This window comes from Schistocerca gregaria, chromosome 1 (assembly GCF_023897955.1).
Source record: "Schistocerca gregaria isolate iqSchGreg1 chromosome 1, iqSchGreg1.2, whole genome shotgun sequence".
Taxonomy (NCBI): Eukaryota; Metazoa; Arthropoda; class Insecta; order Orthoptera; family Acrididae; genus Schistocerca; species Schistocerca gregaria.
In genome coordinates this window covers 152,503,058-152,525,772 of record NC_064920.1, presented here as the reverse complement: position 1 = coordinate 152,525,772, position 22,715 = coordinate 152,503,058, and the positions used below count along the sequence as shown (strand labels likewise).

General features: G+C 44.0%; 1 protein-coding gene across 1 annotated transcript; it reads right to left on the bottom strand.

Annotated features, from left to right (window-relative positions):
• Positions 1-17,680: 17,680 nt before the first annotated feature.
• Positions 17,681-21,915, bottom strand: LOC126335086 (cuticle protein 67-like). The gene is made up of 2 exons (XM_049997985.1): positions 21,886-21,915; positions 17,681-18,263 (listed from the first exon to the last, which is right to left on the bottom strand). The coding sequence occupies exons 1-2, from the start codon at positions 21,892-21,894 to the stop codon at positions 17,781-17,783; spliced, it is 492 nt and encodes a 163-aa protein (XP_049853942.1). The 5' UTR covers positions 21,895-21,915; the 3' UTR covers positions 17,681-17,780.
• Positions 21,916-22,715: the final 800 nt, after the last annotated feature.

The following is a 22,715-nucleotide window of genomic DNA, read 5'->3' as shown; positions in this document are numbered from 1 at the left end:
AAAAAGAAAACATTGACACCGGTGTGTCAGACCCACCATACTTGCTCCGGACACTGCGGGAGGGCTGTACAAGCAATGATCACACGCACGGCACAGTGGACACACCAGGAACCGCGGTGTTGGCCGTCGAATGGTGCTAGCTGCGCAGCATTTGTGCACCGCCGCCGTCAGTGTCAGCCAGTTTGCCGTGGCATAAGGAGCTCCATTGCAGTCTTCAATACTGGTAGCATGCCGCGACAGCGTGGACGTGAACCGTATGTGCAGCTGACGGACTTTGAGCGAGGGCGTATAGTGGGCATGCGGGAGGCCGGGTGGACGTATCGCCGAATTGCTCAACACGTGGGGCGTGAGGTCTCCACAGTACATCGATATTGTCGACAGTGGTCGGCGGAAGGTGCACTTGCCCGTCGACCTGGGACCGGACCGCAGCGACGCACGGATGCACGCCAAGACCGTAGGATCCTACGCAGTTCCGTAGGGGACCGCACCGCCACTTCCCAGCAAATTAGGGACACTTTTGCTCCTGGGGTATCGGCGAGGACCATTCGTAACCGTCTCCATGAAGCTGGGCTACGGTCCCGCACACCGTTAGGCCGTCTTCCGCTCACGCCCCAACATCGTGAAGCCCGCCTCCAGTGGTGTCGCGAAAGGCGTGCATGGAGGGACGAATGGAGGCGTGTCGTCTTCAGCGATGAGAGTCGCTTCTGCCTTGGTGCCAATGATGGTCGTATGCGTGTTTGGCGCCGTGCAGGTGAGCGCCACAATCAGTACTGCATACGACCGAGGCACACAGGGCCAACACCCGGCATCATGGTGTGGGGAGCGATCTCCTACACTGGCCGTACACCTCTGGTGATCGTCGAGGGGACACTGAATAGTGCACGGTACATCCAAACCGTCATCGAACCCATCGTTCTACCATTCCTATACCGGCAAGGGAACTTGCTGTTCACACAGGACAATGCTCGTACGCATGTATCCCGTGCCACCCAACGTGCTCTAGAAGGTGTAAGTCAACTACCCTGGTCAGCAAGATCTCCGGATCTGTCCCCCATTGAGCATGTTTGGGACTGGATGAAGTGTCGTCTCACGCGCTCTGCACGTCCAGCACGAATGCTGGTCCAACTGAGGCGCCATGTGGAAATGGCATGGCAAGCCGTTCCACAGGACTACATCCAGCATCTCTACGATCGTCTCCATGAGAGAATAGCAACCTGCATTGCTGCAAAAGGTGGATATACACTGTACTAGTGCCGACATTGTGCATGCTCTGTTGCCTGTGTCTATGTGCCTGTGGTTCTGTCAGTGTGATCATGTGATGTATCTGACCCCAGGAATGTGTCATTAAAGTTTCCCCTTCCTGGGACAATGAATTCACGGTGTTCTTATTTCAATTTCCAGGAGTGTATTTCGTAGTGCCGACTTGTGCACTTGTGAGATTTCCGTGCCTTCTGCAGTAAAGAAGTAGTATGCGTTTAGAGGTGAAAATCTCGCGAACTATGTTGTTGTTCATAACTAATTACGTGAAGTAGGAGTCTATTGTTTCCGTGTTATTCAACTTATGTTTTATTTAATTGCTAGACCGTCGACACCAATAAGTGTTTTACGGTAATAAAGGGCATTCTTAAAGGTACTTCTGCTATCGTACCTATCATTGACAGTCATTAAAATAGTACCTACAGAATTTATTTAATTGCAATCTTCCATTTATAAATTTATGTGTTACATTCATAATTCGCAACTGCCGAGTTTTAGGAACCTTGGACCGTTCGATTCATTTGTATATTCATATTGTATACTGTAGACTCAGCAGTATTTGGCTTGTAATGCGGAAACTACGTATCGCAGCTCCTAGACACCGAAACCAGCCAAAACATTTAATATTTCAATTCTGAGTCCGATGGTACATAGTTGAGGGCTACCACTCATCACATTTTTCTGTTTGAAAGCCCGCAAAAGAAACCACTGTACAATGAATAACGATCAGTTTTTGAGTAATTTTCGCTTTATTTATTTATTTAGCATAGAAAATCATCGATGTTCATACACATCTATATCATTATACTGGTAAATCGCTCAACTGGCCACCCGATGTCAGTTGCAGGTTGCCTATGTAATGGTTGCCAGGGAAAAAACAGTATGTTCCGAACGTCATATACAGGGTTTTCAGAAACAGTCTGAAAAGACTGTAAGGGTGTTGTGGGGTAGGTTGGGCAGAGCAATTTTTGTTAAGAAAAACGTTCGAAAAGCGCCATTTCCGAGTTAATTAGCACTGAAGTTAGCCAATCAGGCTGTTGCACGCGCAAATTCAAGACGCTCGCCAGAGACGGTGTCGCAGATGTTTTCTTTGTTTAGTTTCCTAAAATCGGTCAAGAGAGTGACAAAAAGTTGGACGTGGGATAGTAATAAGGACTGATCGCAAGGCAAAGGCTGAGCAGTCTCGTGCGCTAACATCTACACCGTGAGAACAACTGACACTACTTGTACCTGGCGGGTCGCTTGAATTTCGGCGTGAAACGGCCTGATTGGCTAACTTCAATGCTAATTAACTCGGGCACGGCGCAACGTATCGATTTGTTTTTCTTAACATTTATTTCTGACTTTGACCTACCCTGCAGCACACTTACAAGCTTTTCAGTATATTTCTGGCCACCTTGTCATGGCGTCAGAGATCTGTAGCGGGGAGGGCTAGTTTCGCAGACAGCTTGGAAGAAATCAGAAGCGTGTGGTCAGAAAAGTCAAAAATTTTATAAAGACTGCTGACAGTCATTTACATACGATAAATCATTATTAAAAACTGCAAATAAAGCAATACCTTTGCATTTTCAATAGGTCGTACACAGGATCAAAAAGATTTTTCGGACAGTTACAGAACTAAATTCTCAGTCAGATTGCAGCCCAGAAGTACCGCCCAGCCAATTCCATCACAAAACCGACATTTTTGAAGCAGTATTTTTTTTCCTTGGGATTGGCTGGACAGTCCTTCTTGGTCACAGTTTGACTCAGAATTTTAGTCCGCAACTGACCGGAATGTGGCGAAGTTTGGACATTTGCTGCGCTCGGAGTCTAATACTATATCTCGACATTCTGTGATAATACGAAAAAGTTTTAAAACACAGCTGTCACAAAATCTGTTGACATCTAAATTATCTATTTAGCCACATAATTAGAGGATTATACCTCAGAATCAGGCTATTTTGGCATCACAAAAACATTTAACTCATGTTTGTACAAAAATTAAACCTACTTTAAATGAGTTCTGCTACCACCCTGTGGAGAGTGAGAACGACAACCTAGTAAGAGGCGATGTCACTTAGTGTATTGGTCTTGTGTTCACATGAAAATTTTATAAAACGATCATTCAGTTCGTCTGGTGTGACAGTTTCCTTGTGATGTGTTGAGGCATCGTTATTTCCATTGTTCTTTCGGACTTCTCCACCACACATAGAACGATACGCAAAACAAATCATCAGTGCAGAATCACACGACGGCGGCCACAACGAGGCCAGTTTCGATTTGATTATCGATTTGTCGACCCTGGCGTTGCCAGTAAAAATGTCTTCTGCATGTCTTGCTGTCGTGTCACTGTTGTTGGCTGGCGTAATACATTTCAGAATGAGCGAATTTTACCATTTTATAATAAAAGTGACAGTACAAATTATTCCAGAATTACAAAGATATTTCTGGGGTATATATGTATAAACTTGAGCTCATGTACTTACTATTCTAAGAGTGTTGAATTGAAATACGTAAAGTAATGTAAACTTTTAACTCTGTCGTTTAATTTAGGACCTCATTCTGCGACTTAAGGCCATGGATGTATATTTCCATTACTTCCAAGATGTCCATTCTTCAGCTTTTTTTCAAAGTATGAAGTAATTTGAGATCGTTATCTATTGAAACACTGTGTCTTGATTCATTTATATGTTTTGCTACAACTGACTTATGAGCTTTATCCTGTCTGAAACAATCAATGTGTTCTTTAAAACGATTTTTAAAGTTTCGTACAGTTTGGCGAGTATAGTATTTGTTGCAATGACTATGTGGCTTCAAATTACTTTGTGATAAACCTCGCGGAGAAAACTTTTGACGACGCAGTTCTATGCGTGCGAGGTAGTGGCTGATTTTTTAACTCTATTGAACAGGTTGTTTTTAAACTACGTCTTCAGGTTGCAGATGAGGCTAGATGGAGGCATATCGTGTGTTGACTGGGACACGTCCATCCAAAAGTAATATCTCAGCAGCAGAGAGGGTTACTTTACGTTCACTTAAAGTTGATCCGGATATTCTTATTTTACACGCGGACAAGGGAAATGCTATAACTGTTCTGGACGAGCAACATTACGTTCAATAGGTGCAGTGTTTCCTGTCTGATTCAGCGTATCACAGGATCGGTGATGATGCCACAAAAACTGTTGAGCGAAAGACTGAGAGTCTCCTGAAGAAGTGTTTCTTGACGCTGGAGACCATTAAGAGTCTTAATACTTATTGTGCTGTTTTTCATAGATTATACGGTCTTCTGAAGACTCACGAACAAGGGTTTCCTCTTCGTCTGATGGCCAGTAACATTGGGGCTCCGACATACCGTGTAGCGAAACAACATGTCACTTTGTTGAGCCCTCTAGTCGGTCGGTGTGAGAGTCACATTAAGAACTCGGAGGATTTCTTACGTCGACTAGAGGGAGTGCGTTCGAATAACTCTGGTATTCTACTAAGTACTGATGTGGTCTCTCTCTTCACTCGTGTTCCTGTTCTACGATTAAATGACGTCACGTTTGGTGCTGAATTAACGAACCTATTTTCGCATGTGTTGACTTCCAGTTACTTTTCATTCAGTGACTTCTACTATGAGCAGGGAGATGGAGTTGCGATGGGAAGCCCGTTATCACCTGTTATTTGTGTTGCTACTTTTTTTATGGAGGACTTGGAGGAACGTGATTTGGAGTGGGCACCTTTATTCAAGTTCGTAGACGGTACATTTGTTGTTTGGGCTCTTGACAGTGAGACTTTGAACGATTTTGTAGAACACCTGAAATCAATCCACCAGATCATTCGTTACACAATGGAGGTGGAAAAGGATGGCTGCCTTCCAGTCCTTGATGTGTTGTTCAGGTTGGAAGTCAATGGTACGTTGGTACATGCTGTTTACAGTAAGCCTGCTCACACTGATATCTACAGGCTAAGCGTGAAGGCGTACTTTGTGCCTTGGTGCACAGGGCCCAACTCATTTCAGACCCTGAGAGTCTATCAGCTGAGATACTCCATCTTGAGGTCACCTTCCGTCAGAATGGGTATAGTGAAAGGTAGATCAGACAAGTGTTGCGCTATCGACCAACGGTGCACGGGAGATAATAATACCGATTTGACACCAAGGTGTACGGCTTTCGCGTCTTACTCTGAGAGAATCTCGAACACGATTGGTCGTAATTTGCAGAAATATGATGTGAAGTGTGTTTTCAGATGTCCGCCTAAGATTAGGTTCCTTTTAGGTTGTGAGAGATCCATGATTAAGGAATTTGTTGCTAGCGCACTCGAGCAGATGTAGTTTCGATGGATTGCTCCCGCGCTACCTGCGACATGTAAGCTATAAGAGAATCTGAGAACAAAGAGCAGTGTTGATTGCAGTAGGCTCTGAGCACTATGGGACTCAACTGCTGTGGTCACTAGTCCCCTAGAACTTAGAACTACTTAAACCTAACTAACGTAAGGACATCACACACATCCGTGCCCGAGGCAGGATTCGAACCTGCGACCGTAGCAGTCGTACGGAACCGCGAGACAACCGCGGCCGGCGATTGCAGTAGGAACTGTGTAGTTGTAGCAGTTGTAGTAGTTGCTAGCGAGCAGTCTGGTGTATCGAGCTGGCTGGGCCGGTCGTGTGGAGCGATGGCGGAGCCTGAGCGATATAATATAAGGTAAAAGCAGCCTCGCGCATATGTAGTATTGTAGTGTCAAGCCCTATGTAAATGTTTTTTTTAACTCTTAATAATAATCTTTCTCATAAAAAATGACTTTTGACAATCATTCAACTCAATTTAAAGATTTTACCAATTTCTCCAATCCATGGCAATCCTGACTATTGTAAAGAAAAATCTGTTGTTTCCTTTTATACATGACAAATCTATCGGCCAGCATGGCACTGAGCTGTGTCAGACAAATTTCTTATAGGAACAAATATATACGCGTAATCGGGCGACTTCATTGAAGTAACATTTTTCAATTTATTCAGAATGAACTTTCAGGGCTATAACGCAGCACTGCTGACGTCCAAAATTTACCAGTTTACATTCACAGTCAATTATTGAAAGGTTATAAGTGAGCTGCAATTTTATTGTGAGATTAGTCGAATTTTATTATTGATAGGTTACGCAATTTTTCTGTTGGTAGGTTAACACTAAATGTGAATGCTATACATATTATTTATTTATCTGTTGGGAGGTTACACTAAATGTCAATGTTATAATTATATTTTATACTGTTGGGAGGTTATTATAAATCATATTTATTGTGGGGAGGTTACAAGGTTCTGCTGAGTCTGGGTTGCGTAAGGTAGGTGTCTACCATATTCCTTGCACTTGAGCGATGTCATATAACGGTCAGACTATCAGGACTGTGGAGGACCGGTGCACTGAGCAACAGCGTCGCACACATTTACAACGGTCGAGCAAATCGGATATTGTAGAACATCGTCTTGGCACCGATCATCCTACGGAGTGTAACAACACCGAGATTCTGGAGTGCACCTCCAGCTATTGGGAAAGCAATATTAAATGCGCAACTGAGGTTAAATCAGAAAGTAATCTTGAAAATTCACCGCTGAAAAAAAAAATACTGAGGAACAGAGTTAATGCTACCTCACCCGTTGTTCTGTAACTTTCACTGTCCATAACTACTGGCGTTGGTCATCTTTTGCTTTTTTGGTGTTGCCAGTGTTTACAGCGTGTGTGTAGGTATGTGTGTGCGTGTATGTTATCTTTCCGGAATTGCCTTGCAAACCGATGTTTTAAATTCACTTGGTCAGCATTTACTTGCCGCAGTTTTGCCTTGAAAATGACAGGGTGGTCAACTGCCGAAATATCAGCGGTTTTCGGCGGTGTTACCCAGCTGCATTCCAGTAAGTTATATGAATAGTGATCATTAGATGAAACTGTGTCTCCAGTGCGTTTGGAGATTCGTTTAATGGAAATTTGTTGTATCGGTATTTGTATCGATCGTTGTCTAAATCTGTAGCTGTTTCACAAGGAACACCAGGTCTCATGAGAACAATTGGTGTTAACTTTTTTGGCGTTATGTTATTTGTGTTATTTTGAATGCTGAAATAGGCTCCTGGGTATTTTTATGACGAAATGGATGTTACTGTTAAATTTTCCGAGAAAGTTCGAGATAATATAGAAAGTGAGTTATACTGAGCCCAACATAGCAGTTTTTATTGCCTTATCTACGAATAGTGTGACGTGATTGCCTGAAGTGGATGAATTTTTCTGCAAGTTGTAAGCTGGCCGATGTGGCTGAACGGTTCTGGGCGCTTCAGTATGGAACCGCGCGACCACCACGGTCGCAGGTTTGAGTCCTTCCTCTGGCATGGGTGTGTGTGATGTCCTTAGGTTAGTTAGGTTTAACTAGTTCTAGGGCACTGATGACCTCAGATGTTAAGTCCCATAGTGCTCAGAGTCATTTGAACCATTTTTTTGCAATGTGTAAGAAATGTGGTAAAATCTGCTTTTTTACAAAGGTCCAGAATATTTTATATTGTAGGACACTGTGGTATTCGAATGGAGCGAGTGTACGCAAGAAAGAGGTTCCAGCAGCGGAATAAAAGTACTGAGACTATTATTTTGCTACTTACCACAAAGTATGTTTGAAATTTGATCACCAATGGAAATAAAATGAAAAGGTATATTTTTATTTCCTCTCAAAACCCATAAGGAAATCATAAAACTTATTTAACGGAGTGGAGAATCTGCTTTGGGTGTTACAGACATTGAAGTATATAAATAATTATTTAATTCCGATAATACGCAAAAAGGAATTACGAAGTAAGATTTATGCTGAATATAGTCACATAAAAGAAACGATTTCCTTTTATGTATTGTTGTTGTTGTTATTGTTGTCTTCAGTCCTGAGACTGGTTTGATGCAGCTCTCCATGCTACTCTATCATTTGCAAGCTTCTTCATCTCCCAGTACCTATTGCAACCTACATCCTTCTGAATCTGCTTAATGTATTCATCTCTTGGTCTCCCTCTACGATTTTTACCCTCCACACTGCCTTCCAATACTAAACTGATGATCCCATGATGCCTCAGAACATGTCCTACCAACCGATCCCTTCTTCTGGTCAAGTTGTGCCACAAACTTCTCTTCTTCCCAATCCTATTCAATACTTCCTCATTAGTTATGTGATCTTCAGCATTCTTCTGTAGCACCACATTTCGAAAGCTTCTATTCTCTTCTTGTCTAAACTATTTATCGTCCATGTTTCACTTCCATAAATGGCTACACTCCATACAAATACTTTCAGAAATGACTTCCTGACACCTAAATCTATACTAGATGTTTACAAATTTCTGTTCTTCAGAAACGCTTTCCTTGCCATTGCCAGTCTACATTTCATATCCTCTCTACTTCGACCAACATTTTGCTCGCCAAATAGCAAAACTCATTTACTACTTTAAGTGTCTCATCTCCTAATCTAATTCCATCAGCATCACCAGACTTAATTTGACTGCAATCCATTATCCTCGGTTTGCTTTTGTTGGTGTTCATCTTATATCCTCCTTTCAAGACACTGTCCATTCCGTTCAACTGCTCTTCCAAGTCCTTTGCTGTCTCTGACAGAATTACAATGTCATCGGCGAACCTCAAAGTTTGTATTTCTTCTCCATGGATTTTAATACCTACTCCGAATTTTTCTTTTGTTTCCTTCACTGCTTGCTCAATATACAGATTGAACAACATCGGGGAGAGGCTACAACCCTGTATCACTCTTTTTCCAACCACTGCTTCCCTTTCATGCCCCTCGACTCTTATGACTGCCATCTGGTTTCTGTACAAATTGTAAATAGCCTTTCGCTCCCTGTATTTTACCCCTGCCACCTTTAGAATTTGAAAGAGAGTGTTCCAGTCTACATTGACAAAGGCTTTCTCTAAGTCTACAAATCCTAGAAACGTAGGTTTATCTTTCCTTAATCTAGCTTCTAAGATTCGTCGTAAGGTCAGTATTGCCACACGTGTTCCAGTATTTCTACGGAATCCAAACTGATCTTCCCCGAGGTCGGCTTCTACCTGTTTTTGAATTCGTCTGTAAAGAATTCGTGTTAGTATTTTGCAGCTGTGGCTTATTAAACTGATGGTTCGGTAATTTTCACATCTGTCAACACCTGCTTTCTTTGGGATTGGATTTCATACATCTTGCTCTCCAGATGGTAGAGTTTTGTCAGGACTGGCTCTCCCAAAACCGTCAGTAGTTCCAATGGAATGTTGTCTACTCCTGGGGCCTTGTTTCGACTCAGGTCTTTCAGTGCTCTGTCAAACTCTTCATGCAGTATCGTATCTCCCATTTCATCTTCATCTACATTCTCTTCCATTTCCATAATATTGTCCTCAAGAACATTGCCCCTGTATACACCCTCTATATACTCCTTGCACCATTCTGCTTTCCCTTCTTTGCTTAGAACTGGGTTTCCATCTGAGCTCTTGATGTTCATACAAGTGGTTCCCTTTTCTCCAAAGGTCTCTTTAATTTTGCTGTAGGCAGTATCTATCTTACCCCTAGTGAGATAAGCCTCTACATCCTTATATTTGTCCTCTAGCCATCCATGCTTACCCATTTTGCATTTCCTGTCGATCTCATTTTTGAGACGTTTGTATTCCTTTTTGCCTGCTTCATTTACTGCATTTTTATATTTTCTCCTTCCATCAATTAAATTCAATATTTCTTCAGTTAACCAAGGATTTCTACTAGCCCTCGTCTTTTTACCTACTTGATCATCTGCTGCCTTCTCTACTTCATCCCTCTGAGCTACCCATTCTTCTTCTACTGTATTTCTTACCCCAATTACTCTCAATTGTTCCCTTATGCTCTCCCTGAAACTCTGTACAACCTCTGGTTCTTTCTGTTTATCCAGGTCCCATCTCCTTAAATTCCCACCATTTTGCAGTTTCTTCAGTTTTAATCTACATGTCATAACCAATAGATTGTGCTCAGAGTCCACATCTGTCCCTGGAAATGTCTTACAATTTAAAACCTGGTTCCTTCACTACTTCCTCCCTCAAAGCTCCCCAGTCTTCTTCTACTGTATTTCTTTTCCCCAATCCTGGCAATTGTTGCCTTATTCTCTCCCTGAAACTCTGTACAACCACTGGTTCTTTCACTTTATCCACGTCCCATCTCCTTAAATTCCCACCTTTTTTGCAGTTCCTTTAGTTTTAATCTACAGGTCATAACCAATAGATTGTGGTCAGAGTCCACATCTGCCCCCGGAAATGCCTTACAATTTAAAACCTGGTTCCTAAATCTCTGTCTTACCATTATATAATCTATCTGATACCTTTAAGCATCTCCAGGGTTCTACCATGTATACAACCTTATTTCATGGTTCCTAAACAAAGTGTTAGCTATGATTAAGTTGTGCTCTGTGCAAAATTCTACCAGGCGGCTTCCTCTTTCATTTCTTTGCCCCAGTCCATATTCACCTACTACGTTTCCGTCTCTCCCTTTTCCTACTACTGAATTCCAGTCACCCATAACTATTAAATTTTCATCTCCCTTCACTATCTGAATAATTTCTTTTATTTGATCATACATTTCTTCAATTTCTTCATCAGCTGCAGAGCTAGTTGTCATATAAACTTTTACTACTGTAGTAGGTGTGGGCTTCGTATCTATCTTGACCACAATAATGCGTTCACTATGCTGTTTGTAGTAGCTTACCCGCATTCCAATTTTCCTATTCATTATGAAACCTACTCCTGCATTACCCCTATTTCATTTTGTGGTAATAACCCTGTAGTCACCTGACCAGAAGTCTTGTTCCTCCGAACTTCACTAATTCCCACTATATCTAACTTTAACCTATCCATTTCCCTTTTTAAATTTTCTAACCTGCCTGCCCGACTAAGGGATCTGACATTCCACGCTCCGATCCGTAGAACGCCAGTTTTCTTTCTCCTGATAACGTCATCCTCTTGAGTAGTCCCCGCCTGGAGATCTGAATGGGGGACTATTTTACCTCCGGAATATTTTACCCAAGAGGACGCCATCATCATTTAATCATACAGTAAAGCTGCATGCCCTCAGGAAAAATTACGGCCGTAATTTCCCATTGCTTTCAGCCGTTCGCAGTACCAACACAGCAAGGCCATTTTGGTTATTGTTACAAGGCCAGATCAGTCAATAATCCAGACTGTAGCCCTTGCAACTACTGAAAAGGCTGCTGCCCCTCTTCAGGAACCACACGTTTCCTGGCCTCTCAACAGATACCACCCCGTTGTGGTTGTACCTACGGTACGGCTATCTGTATTGCTGAGGCACACAAGCCTCCTCACCAACGGCAAGGTCCATGGACCATGGGGGGGGGGGGGGGTCCTTTTATGTACGAAGTATAAATTTACCTTATAATTTACTATTTAAAATTATCGTGCAGAAATCTGATATAGAACAAGTTATTTCTGACTGGAATAATACCACTGATTCGTTTATAAATTTTGACTGACAAAGAGAGGCGATAAACTGAACTTATGGATGAACGTATAGTTATTTTTAAAATAATGATTAGAATGCGTATGCAGAAGAAAACATTTTGATTTGCAGGTTTTCATTAAATACGCGAAGGATATCAGTACACTCATACAGTAACTTCAGATCTATGAAACTATTGCACCGTGTAGTGCTTAAATTTATCAGCTGTCGACAGAGACTGATATTACTTCCCTTGCTAGTTATAATAATCTCAGTACCCCCGACCGCCCTTGTTCTTTTTTCTTCGATCTGACGTTATTGGTTGTTTTTTAAATCATAAATTTTTTGTGTGTGTTAAGTAAAGGAAAGCGAATAGTAATTTGTAGGTACTGATAAGCTATAACATCTCTAGTATAGTCAGCCTTCGCTGTCACCGAGTGTTTGTGTGGCTCACAAGGGCTGGTAACACAGCAGCGGCAGGACGTGCCAATGGGGCATCACAAGTGCCTCGATCGTTATTGTTAAACGAGAATTTGTAACTCCCTCAGGGTTACATATTTTGAATTGTTTGAAGGTTGAACTTGCAATTATGAGCAAGCACCTTTCGTACTGGTTAATAAATCAGTTGAGAATTATTGTAAAATACTCTGAACAGCCAGAAAATTGTGGCCACCTACCTAACAACCAGCGTGTCCACCTTTGGCACTGATAACAGCGGCGACGCGTCGTTGCATGGTGGCAATGAGGCCTCTTAGGTCGCCGGAGGGAATTAGCATCACATCTGCACACACAAGTCATCTACTTCCTTTAAGCTCCGGGCAAGGGGTCAATGAGCTCTGACGCAACGTTCAATCACATCCCAGATGCGTTCGATCTGTTTCAGATCTGGGGAGCAGGGGGGTGGGAGGGAGGGGGGTGGCAGCACATCAATTGTTCCTTGAACCACTCTATCACACTGTTGGTCTTGTGGCATGGAACATTATTTTGTTCAAAATTACCATTGCCGTCGGGAAAAATGATTGTCATGAAGGGGTGTGCGTGATCTGTAACCGGTGTACGAGATGCTGCTACGGCCAGGTACTGGATTCTCCAGCGACTGATTGTTGTGTACATAGTTCCACGTAGTCAGCGCTTACACAACTTCCCCACTAGAGCGCGCCCCGTTAAGCACAACAGCACAGGCGCGGCACTCGGCCGTCTCCACACTACGAGATGGCGCTGCCTTAGAGACGGACCAAATTCTGCTTCCGCCGATCCGCGTATTCATATGTAACGCAGCCAAGGAGATTGCTGCTAACGTAGAACCTTTTCTCCTCGCAGATCACACTCGCGCAGTGATACCTGAATGTGCGAGGTATTATAACAAGTGTACAGACCTCCGATTAGTCAGTCTGCATTTGTCTGCACCAGTCTGTACCAGTCTGCATTTGTCTGCACCAGACTGTACCAGTCTGCATTAGTCTGTGCCAGTCTATAGTCAAGTTTCAGTCTGCACCTAAGAAGATTATCATATTCCTGTGCATAGCCATGAAGATAAATGTATAGACACTTTGTCAAGTGTCAGAGATATGGGAGAATAAGATTAACGTACCAAGACCAAAGGAACTTCAGATTTTCAATTGTAAATAGCATCCAGAATCAAGTTAAGTAAGGTTTATGCTTTTTATTATTTTAATAAATGTGTGTGAAAATTAATCTAGTTCTGTTTAGTTGGTCACCGTCAATCTGCTACTGTAAGTGTGCAAGTGGCATTTCTACCGTCTGACCTAACGGCAGAAGATAAACGCGCCACGATAACACCACGAGACATATTGCTGACACTCGGCTACTTCGTTAGAGCGACAAGTCAAATAATCTGATGGTGTGTGTACCGAAGGTCTTACAGTACACACACCACACTTATTGCTTCATGTATTACTGAAACATTTATGTGTAGGTCTAGTACAGAATTTATCCGCCACATGTACCTGAATTCTGTGACTTTGTAACTGGATTGTCCTAGATTTGTAACTTAGTGGAGGAAATAAAAAACGCCTATGGGAGGCCATTATAGGTGGCCAGTCACAGTGGCTTCCTGTTATTACTCTTATCAGATGTTCTTGTTTAAATTGACATGGGATTTTTCCTTAGCCCTCCACTTTAATATTGGTTGAAGCTAGATTCGGTTCCCTGTGTCAGCTGATTATATGTTTTATTTTGCACCACTAACTGACGGAGCTGTCCTGGAATTTGTTTGCCTGCCTCTTTAAATAGTCGTCTTTTAGTTCATCCATCGTCTTTATCACATTGATTGTGAAAAATTTCTTACTTTTGCTATCACTTCTCTGTGTAATTAATTTTTCCGTGAGATGTAGGGGTCCCAAATTTATCTACGATAATGATAGAAGCTGAAGGAATGAATTAAAATTTGTGCCATGGCCGGCACTTGCACCCAGGTCTCGTGCCTACTAGGCGACTTACAATGTTTGTGTTAGGGAAGCCACTGGATTAGTATTGTCAGTGCAGCTGTGTTACCCATCCTGCTACTGTGGTCTAATAGCGTTTCAAGACGGCACTAAGGACACTTTAGACTTTTGGAACTATCTACAGGAACGACATTGCAAGATCCTCCGTAACCCAAAGTATCGACAATATTTTTCCAATTATTTGTGGAGTGCGTTCCACGACCCTCCACGTAGCTGGAACATCACGGGTAAGAGAAGCTAAAGTTACAAGACGATGATAGAACACTACAAGGTCCAACGTGGGATCTACCTTGATCATTACGAGAAGTCATACGTGGATGATACAGTATATGGAGAGTTTCGTCGCAAACCCTCGCACTCTATAGCTTATAGCAGTATTTGCCCCATTTCCTCTTTTTGTCCCAGGAGCGAAAAGGTCTTCGCAGTTTATGTTTCCCATCCGGTGCAAAATGTAGCACCGGTTAGTGTTGGTAAGGATTCTACCCTTAGGTTTTGTTTCATGTCTCCCTTAACCCCACACTTTGCTCTCTTTCTTTACGCCTTTTGCTACAACTGTAAGAATGTTTTCAGTTATGTGCGTCCCCAACTCGGAGTAACTGTTCAAAAAAATACAAAAAAAAAAATACAAGGAAAAGAACAGCTGGCGCATCTGAATAACACACAGGTAAATGGGGTTCAAGTCCTGACTATAGCACAAATTTTTATTCATTCCTTCAGCTTATATAATTATATGTCTCCCGTTTCTACATCTGTACTCCGAAAACATAGGAAGAAGGAACGAAAGAAGATTGAGTACCGTCCCGTTGACATCGGGTCATTAGTCATGGGGCACAGGCTTGGATTGTGTCAAGGACAGGGAAGGAAATTGGTCGTGCCGTTTCAAAGGTACGATCCCGGAATTTGCCTGGAGCGATTTAGAGAAATCACGGAAAGCCTACATCTCGACGCTGGACGCGAATTTGTACCGTCGTCCTTCCGAATGCGAGTCTAGTGTGTTAACAGCCACGCCACCTCGCTCAGTCCACCTCGCGGTGGAATATACTTTCCATTGAACCACATGGTAGTGTCTCTTCCCGTCTATTCTCATACAGAGAGCGGAAAGAATGTGTGCATGCACGCCTCTGTCGCGCTCAGTTTCCTACGAGAGCGATTCGGGGAGGGGGGGGCCTGTAATATATTCTTAGATTTCTCATTTGCTACTGGTTCTTGAAAATAACAGTAAGCAGAACATTACGGTATAGATGGCGTCTGTTTTTCAGAGTATGTCAGCATTTCCATAATCCTCTCCTGGAAGTCAAACAAACCTATGACCAGGTCGTCAGATGTGAAAGTAGCTTGTCAGATATGGAAATAACTTACTAGATATTCGGTAACGTGCTATTTTGTTGGTTATTCCACAATATGAAACTGTACTGATCACCTTCTATAAGACAAAGAATGTGACACAAATGTAGTAGCGAATGCGTTTTGTCACAACAAAATAGAGACAGAGTTAAAATGTTTTATGTCGAACTCTCTACAAGAGTATCACCATTCTCTAATGGATTCATTCACGAGAGAAGGAAAAACATTTGACATGGGTCAGTGGCCTATCCGGTGGCGTGTAAAAGTATTTGGCTCTGTTACTAAAAATGAAGCGACATGGCTGGGTAGCAGCTGTAACTGACTGAAGCTTGTCATACACTTTAAGGCCCAGTCCTTTTCTCATAGCAAGATCAAGTGATTTAGCAGCAAGCGTGATAGCAAGGACTGAATGACGCATGGTGAAAAACCAAAGAAGGAAGGTTAAGGATTAAAATCCCGTCGACGGCGATATAATTAGAGAGTGAACACAAGCACGTCCTGGAAAAGTATAGAGAAATTGGTGAAAACCAAAATAAGGATCATCTGAACCGCTGTCCCTTTCTAAATAACTACACTGTCGCCACCACGCTCGATATGGTCTGATACACATAGCTACTTCTTGAATTTTCAGATTCCAATATCCTCGTTCAACCAATACTTGAATAGTGCTTGTCAGTCTACGATACCTGCCAGATAAGAGTGATAGAAGACACAGGGAGAGTCCATAGAAAAGCCTTTAGTTACAGGTTCAATTAATATACTGCTTCCACTACTGAGCACCTCACGATGAAACCATAAAGATAAAATAAGAGAGATTGGAGCTCACGCCGAAGTTTATCGACTATCGTTCCTACCACAAACCATTCGCTACTGCAACAGGAAAACAGTTACGCGACAGTAGTACACAAAGTACCCGTGCCACACACCTTAAGATGGCTTGAGGACTCTAGATGTAGATGTAGACTGCTGTGGTAAGTGGCAGAATGGCAATTCCTTCAGCTGCCTCTGTAACTGGTATAGAGTGACATGGATGGCTTCTTTAGCTAAGACACTGGACTTCCACCCGAAAGAACAACGCCTGGGCATCACATGGCCATCCTGATATCAGTCTCTCATAGTTTCTCTGACTTAATAGGAACGCTCAGGTCATTAATTACATTCGATGATGTGCGCAATTGTCTGCTACCCAATTTCAACAATCTTCTTTTAATCCTTCCAATGTCTTTCTCATATTTATTGCGAAAAACTTTCTTACTGTTCCTATCTCTTTAACTGTTTTTTGCGTTTCTGCATCTATACTCTGAAACCAGTGTGTGATACGTGGCAGAGCATACTTGCCATGACACTCCTGCTCCATTGAGATTTTGGCTATCCCTAATGATTCAATACCGAGGGCGTTTAGTTCTTATTCTTCCGTATCCTTCCTCCAAACAGGCCGATGAATGTGATGACGACAGTATTTAGTGTGTTTTCTGTGACAGGTTTAGCTGCCACCAGATTATTTATAAGTGACGTGACTGAAACGGAAATATCTAATAGTATTTCACTTTCAGCTACTCATTCACTTGCCACAAGTAGTTGTGTACTCTGCTCCAGGTGGATATGCGATGATGGTGTCATCCTCTATTCGATGTGTAGTTTCAAGGTAGTACGGAGTGACATTTGGCTAGCACTACTTTCCTAGCCTCAAATGTCAGTTTTCGAAAAGTCGCAGTTCCGCACACCCTCTGAAATGTTCTGATAATGCCGACTACAAATACAATCATATCTATTCTCCTGCTAACGAAAGTTACCACCAACACGATCGGACATTAGCCCACCATGTCTCAGGCAATCACTGGGGCAGAGCTGCAATAAAACTATCACCAACCTGAAGAATGGTATCAAGTTCACAGTGCCTTTCTTGGCATAGTCCTAGTGAATGAAAAATTCCTCAGCCTTTTTTCAAACATCGCCGAGCAACATACAGTTTAATGTAGACTGGTAAACGTAGTGTGATTTGGTATTTTTCACTTTGAAAAACATCCCATGAGTCGAAAAAGGTGCTAATACGAAAAACTTCTGTGACCGCCTTGGGACTGAAGCCAATTCAGGAATAAGAGCTTGAAACGTCACAGCGAAATAGTGTTTGCTGTCAAGGTCTGTGTATAAGGAAAGGAACCGGGCAGTTAGTCAGCAAAGAATGAGACACATTAAAAAAGAAATAATTTATTTCACAATAAATTACAAATAAATATAGTGCTCTGAATCTTCACGTCATGATACATCGGAATGCCACGAGGTGAGGTCAGATTACCAGGCGTAGGCGAGACCCAGACCGTTGGTGTAGGTCATGTGGGCGACGGCGGGGGCGGCGGAGTAGGCGACTCCCAGCAGACCGACGGCGGGGGCGGCGGCCTTGACGACGGCAGGGGCGGCGTAGGCGGCGGGGGCGGCGTAGGCCACGGGAGCGGCAGCCTTGACGACGGCGGGGGCGGCGTAGGCGATGGGGGCGGCCACGTGGGCGAGGGCATCGTTGCTGACGCGCACGTCAGACTTGCTAACGCTAGAGTAGGGGGTGTCGATGGTCTTGGAGTAGGTGGACACCTGTCCCAGGTTGCCGTAGCTCCTCAGGATGTTGGAGTGCTGGGAGGTGATGGCCGCGGGGGCGACGGCGTGGGCGCCGTAGGCGGCGTAGGCGGGGGCGGCGTAGGCGGGGGCGGCGTAGGAGACGGCGGCGGGGGCGGCCAGGTAGCCAGCGCGGGCCACGGCCAGCACGGCGGCGAAGACTGCGAGCTGTAAGGTACGGGACAGTTAGTGGTAGCGACGTACTTCGTATTTACAAATAGTCAAGCTGCGTACCGTGACCATCCCACTTTGCATGGAATTAATCAGGTCCCTTTCGGATGAAGGACGACGGATTGCTTTACAGAAATTTAAAGCACCGATATACAATTATAACCCGTCAACAATATTGATGCCTGCAGAAGTACTATAAGAACAATTTCGGAGTAGCAATTTTTCAAAAATATTCTATCATTTGCTGTTCTCCATTTTGGTTCCAATCCGTGTAAAAATCATATGTGTGAAATGGAAGGTCAATAGCATACCGGGAAGAGATTCCCTTGTGCCTTCAAAACTGGAAAAGCCAGTAAAAGTGGAAACCATTAGCTTCGGAGTATATTACACTTGTGAATCGTAAAGCGATTGATTGCATGATGTGAGGATGTTGATTACTACAGTCTAACTGAACAAATGCACATTTCACAGACAGCATCGGTGGCGTAACGGGACGTTAACCTCAAAGGGAGAGAGAGAGAGCACAGAGCAAACCAAGCCATAACTCGTTAACACCCCAGCCATCGTTCACTGTCGGTCGAAGTAAATTAGCAGTTCTAGCAGTACAGGATTATTTACGTCTCCATGGATTCAAAATGCGACTGCATGAAATCTATAAGATATACAGAAAACAGACACGTTTCAATAGATATCTGTAGACGCGAAGTAATTCGATGCGACATTGTGGGATGATAACATTGCTGCTGAGCGCCCATAAACTACAAGCGACAATATGGAGTGGATAATACGTCTACATGTTACGGCACCCCTACTGACGCCAACTGCAACTACGGCACGGAGCGTATTATGAATCGAAAGTGAAGAGTTACTCTAAGCTCTAATACGCTATGTGATCAAAAGTATCCGGACACCTGGTTGAAAATTACGTACAAGTTCGTGACTTCCTCCACCGGTAATGCTGGAATTCAATATGGCGTGGGCCCAACCTTAGTCCTGATGACAGCTTCCATCCTCGCAGGCATACGTTCAATTATGTGCTGGAAGGTTTCTTGCAGAATGATTGTCCTTAAGACTAGACCCTAAAATCCGTACCTTAATGATGTTGCCTCTAAGTACCTTTGGATAGTTTCAGGTGTTCTCCATTCTAGTTTTAAAAATTACGATTTACGTCGACTCATAAATGTTAACTGGAATGAGACATGCCAGATTACACTCCTGCCAGCTCAGAACATAGAAAGGAACCACCTTCACGTCTTTCTATTTACTATTAAAAACAGTCTTGATCACATTTATTTATTACGGTGATCGGTTACGACCGCTACTGTGGTCAACTTCAGACCAATGAGTAAGAACATCCTCCTGCTCCAGCTATTGGCGACGAACGTCTTGCACGAGTATGTTTCTTTCCTTTCCTGTTTTTCTCGTTACTTACTATTACAATTTTATTGAGAACCGTCTGAAATGGTTTAACAGCATTGCTTTCACCAACTGCTAGGCTTCTTTCATTTATTGGGAGGTCACATATCAGTCACATGTAACTTACTTTGAAAAGCTGTGTCCTGCATTTGGTCCTAGCTTACTGCCCAATATGTTATGCCGCTGACGGTGTCCTGATCTTCCACAGTTTATCTCCAGTCGTTTTCCGTTTCTATTACAAAGTCTACTTTAATGCGCTTTTTTAGGATCGTCTATCTTGTGACTGGTTTAATGTGGTTGGAGGAGATGTTCAAAAATGTCTCTGAGCACTGTGGAATTTAACATCTGAAATCATCAATCCCCTTGACTTAGAACTACTTTAACTTAACAAACGTAAAGACATCACACGCATCCATGCTCGAGGCAGGATTCGAACCTGCGACCGCAGCAGCAGCGCGGTTCCGGTCTGAAGCGCCTAGAACCGCTCGGCCACAGCGGCGGAGCTGTGACTCGTATTGAGGTAATTTATGCGAAAAAGTTTCCGGCTTGATTATGACCGCACGACGGAAATTAAGAGACTCTGAAAGCGGAGTGATAGTTGCAGCTAGACGCATGGGACTTTGTATTTCGGAAATCGTTAGGGTATTCAGATTCTGAGATCCAGAGTGTCAAGAGTGGGCCGAGAATATCAAATATCAGGCATTACCTCTCACAAGAACAACGTGGCCGACGGCCATCATTTAACTTCCAAGAACAGCGGCGTTTGGGTAGAGTTGTCAGTGCTAACAGACAAGCAACTCTTCGGGAAATAACAGTATAAATCAATGTGTGACGTACGACGGACATGTCCGTTAGGACACTGTGGCGAAATTTGGCGTTAATGGGCTATGGCAGCAGGCGACCCGACGTGAATGCCTTTGCTAACAGGACGACATCGCCTGCAATGCCTCTCCAGCGAGGGAATATCGGAGCGGTCTAAGGCGCTGCAGTCATGGATTGTGCGGCTGGTCCCGGCGAAGGTTCGAGTCCTCCCTCGGGTATGGGTGTGTGTGTTTGTCTTTAGGATAATTTAGGGTAAGTAGTGTGTAAGCTTAGGGTCTGATGACCTTAGCAGTTCAGTCCCATAAGATTTCACATACATTTGAACATTTTGAACACTTTGCAGCGTCCCTCCAAACATGTCGGTTGGACCCTAGGAGACTGGAGAACCGTGGACTGGTTAGATGAGCCCCGATTTTAGTCTTTAGGAGCTGATGGTAGGGTTAGAGTGTGGCGTGGAGCCCACTAAACCGTAGACTCAAGTTGTCAATAAGGCACTGTGGAAGCTGGTGGTGGCTCCATAACGGTGTGGGCTGTATTTGCATGGAATGAACTGGATCTACTGGTCAAACTGAACCGATAGTTGACTGGAAATGGTTATGTTCTGCTACTTGGCGACCATTCTACAGCCATTCGTGTACGTCATGTTCCCAATCAACGATAGAATGTTCACGGATGACAACGCGACATGACACCGGGCCGCAACTGTTCGTGATCGGTTTGAAGAAGATCTGGACAGTTCGTGCGGATGCTTTGGTCACCCGGTTAGGTGATATTCAAAAGGTGAGTTGTTGCATTAAATCATGCACCGGCAACAGTTTCAGAAGTATGGATGGCTATAGAGGCAGCTTGGCCTCCGACTTGTTGAGTCCATGCCACGTCGAACTGCTACACTACACCGGGAAAAGGAGGTTAAGAGGTACCCCATGACTTTGTCAATCGTTGCATGTTGCGAAGAATATCTTAGAGAGCTTCCTAGACTGAATCGCCCTAATGTAGTCCTCCCCTCCCCCCCCACCCTGCCTCCCCCTTCCCCCCTTGCCCCCCCTCCACCTCCCCCCAAAAAAAGTCAAGTTTAAGAACGGTGAGCAGGTTAGTGGACTTCGGTAAAATGCTTGGCACAGAAATTGGGGTTTTCATTTAGATACTTCTCACTTGACTTCTATGGGTGCGAGCTATTGCTGTAAATACGCTGGTCCAGAAACATTACAAGAGACGCGACGGACGGAGCACAAAGCACAATTGTTAGCTGCTCGATCCACGAGACAGAAGATGTAGCGCGGGTTTCCGTCTACAGCAGGCTACAGACCGCAAAACGAGGTGCAGTTCGAGCCAGTGGTGGTGCCACGGCGCGCTCTGTGCGGCAGCAGTGTGGTGCGCTTACCTTGTACATGGTGTGAGTGGTGGTCAGAGCGAATCTGGAGAGGAGCGCGCCCGCCATGCTTTATATACTGTGCGTCTGGCCGCGCCTGGCTGTTTCGTCACCTGCTGCTCGCGAGGTCCGGCCGCTGCTAGCCTCGTGTGCACGCATGCGCCTCCGACGCGCCGTATCTCCCGATGAGCAGTCGCTGCCCCTAAACTACACTACAGTCCATTAAAATTGCTACACCACGAAGATGACATGCTACAGACGCGAAATTTAAGTGACAGGAAGAAAATGCTCCGATATGCAAATGATTAGCTTTTCACAACATTCACACAAGGTTGGCGCCGGTGGCGACACCTACAACTTGCTGACATGAGGAAAGTTTCAAACCGATTTCTCATACACAAATAGCAGTTGACCGGCGTTGCCTGGTGGAACGTAGTTGTGATGTCTCGTGTAAGGAGGAGAAATGCGTACCATCACGTTTCCGACTTTGATAAAGCTCGGATTGTAGCCTATCGCGATTGCTGCTTATCGTATCGCGACATTGCTGCTCGCGTTGGTCGAGATCCAATGACTGTTAGCAGAATATGGAATCGGTGGGTTCAGGAGGGTAAAACGGAACGCCGTGCTGGATCCCAACGGCCTCGTATCACTAGCAGGCGAAATGACAGGCATCTTATCCTCATGGCTGTAACGGATAGTGCAGCGACGTCTCGATCCCTGAGTCAACAGATGTGAAAGTTTGCAAAGACAACAACATTCTGCACGAACAGTTCGACGACGTTTGCAGCAGCATGGACTATCAGCTCGGAGACCATGGCTGCTGTTACCCTTGACGCTGCATC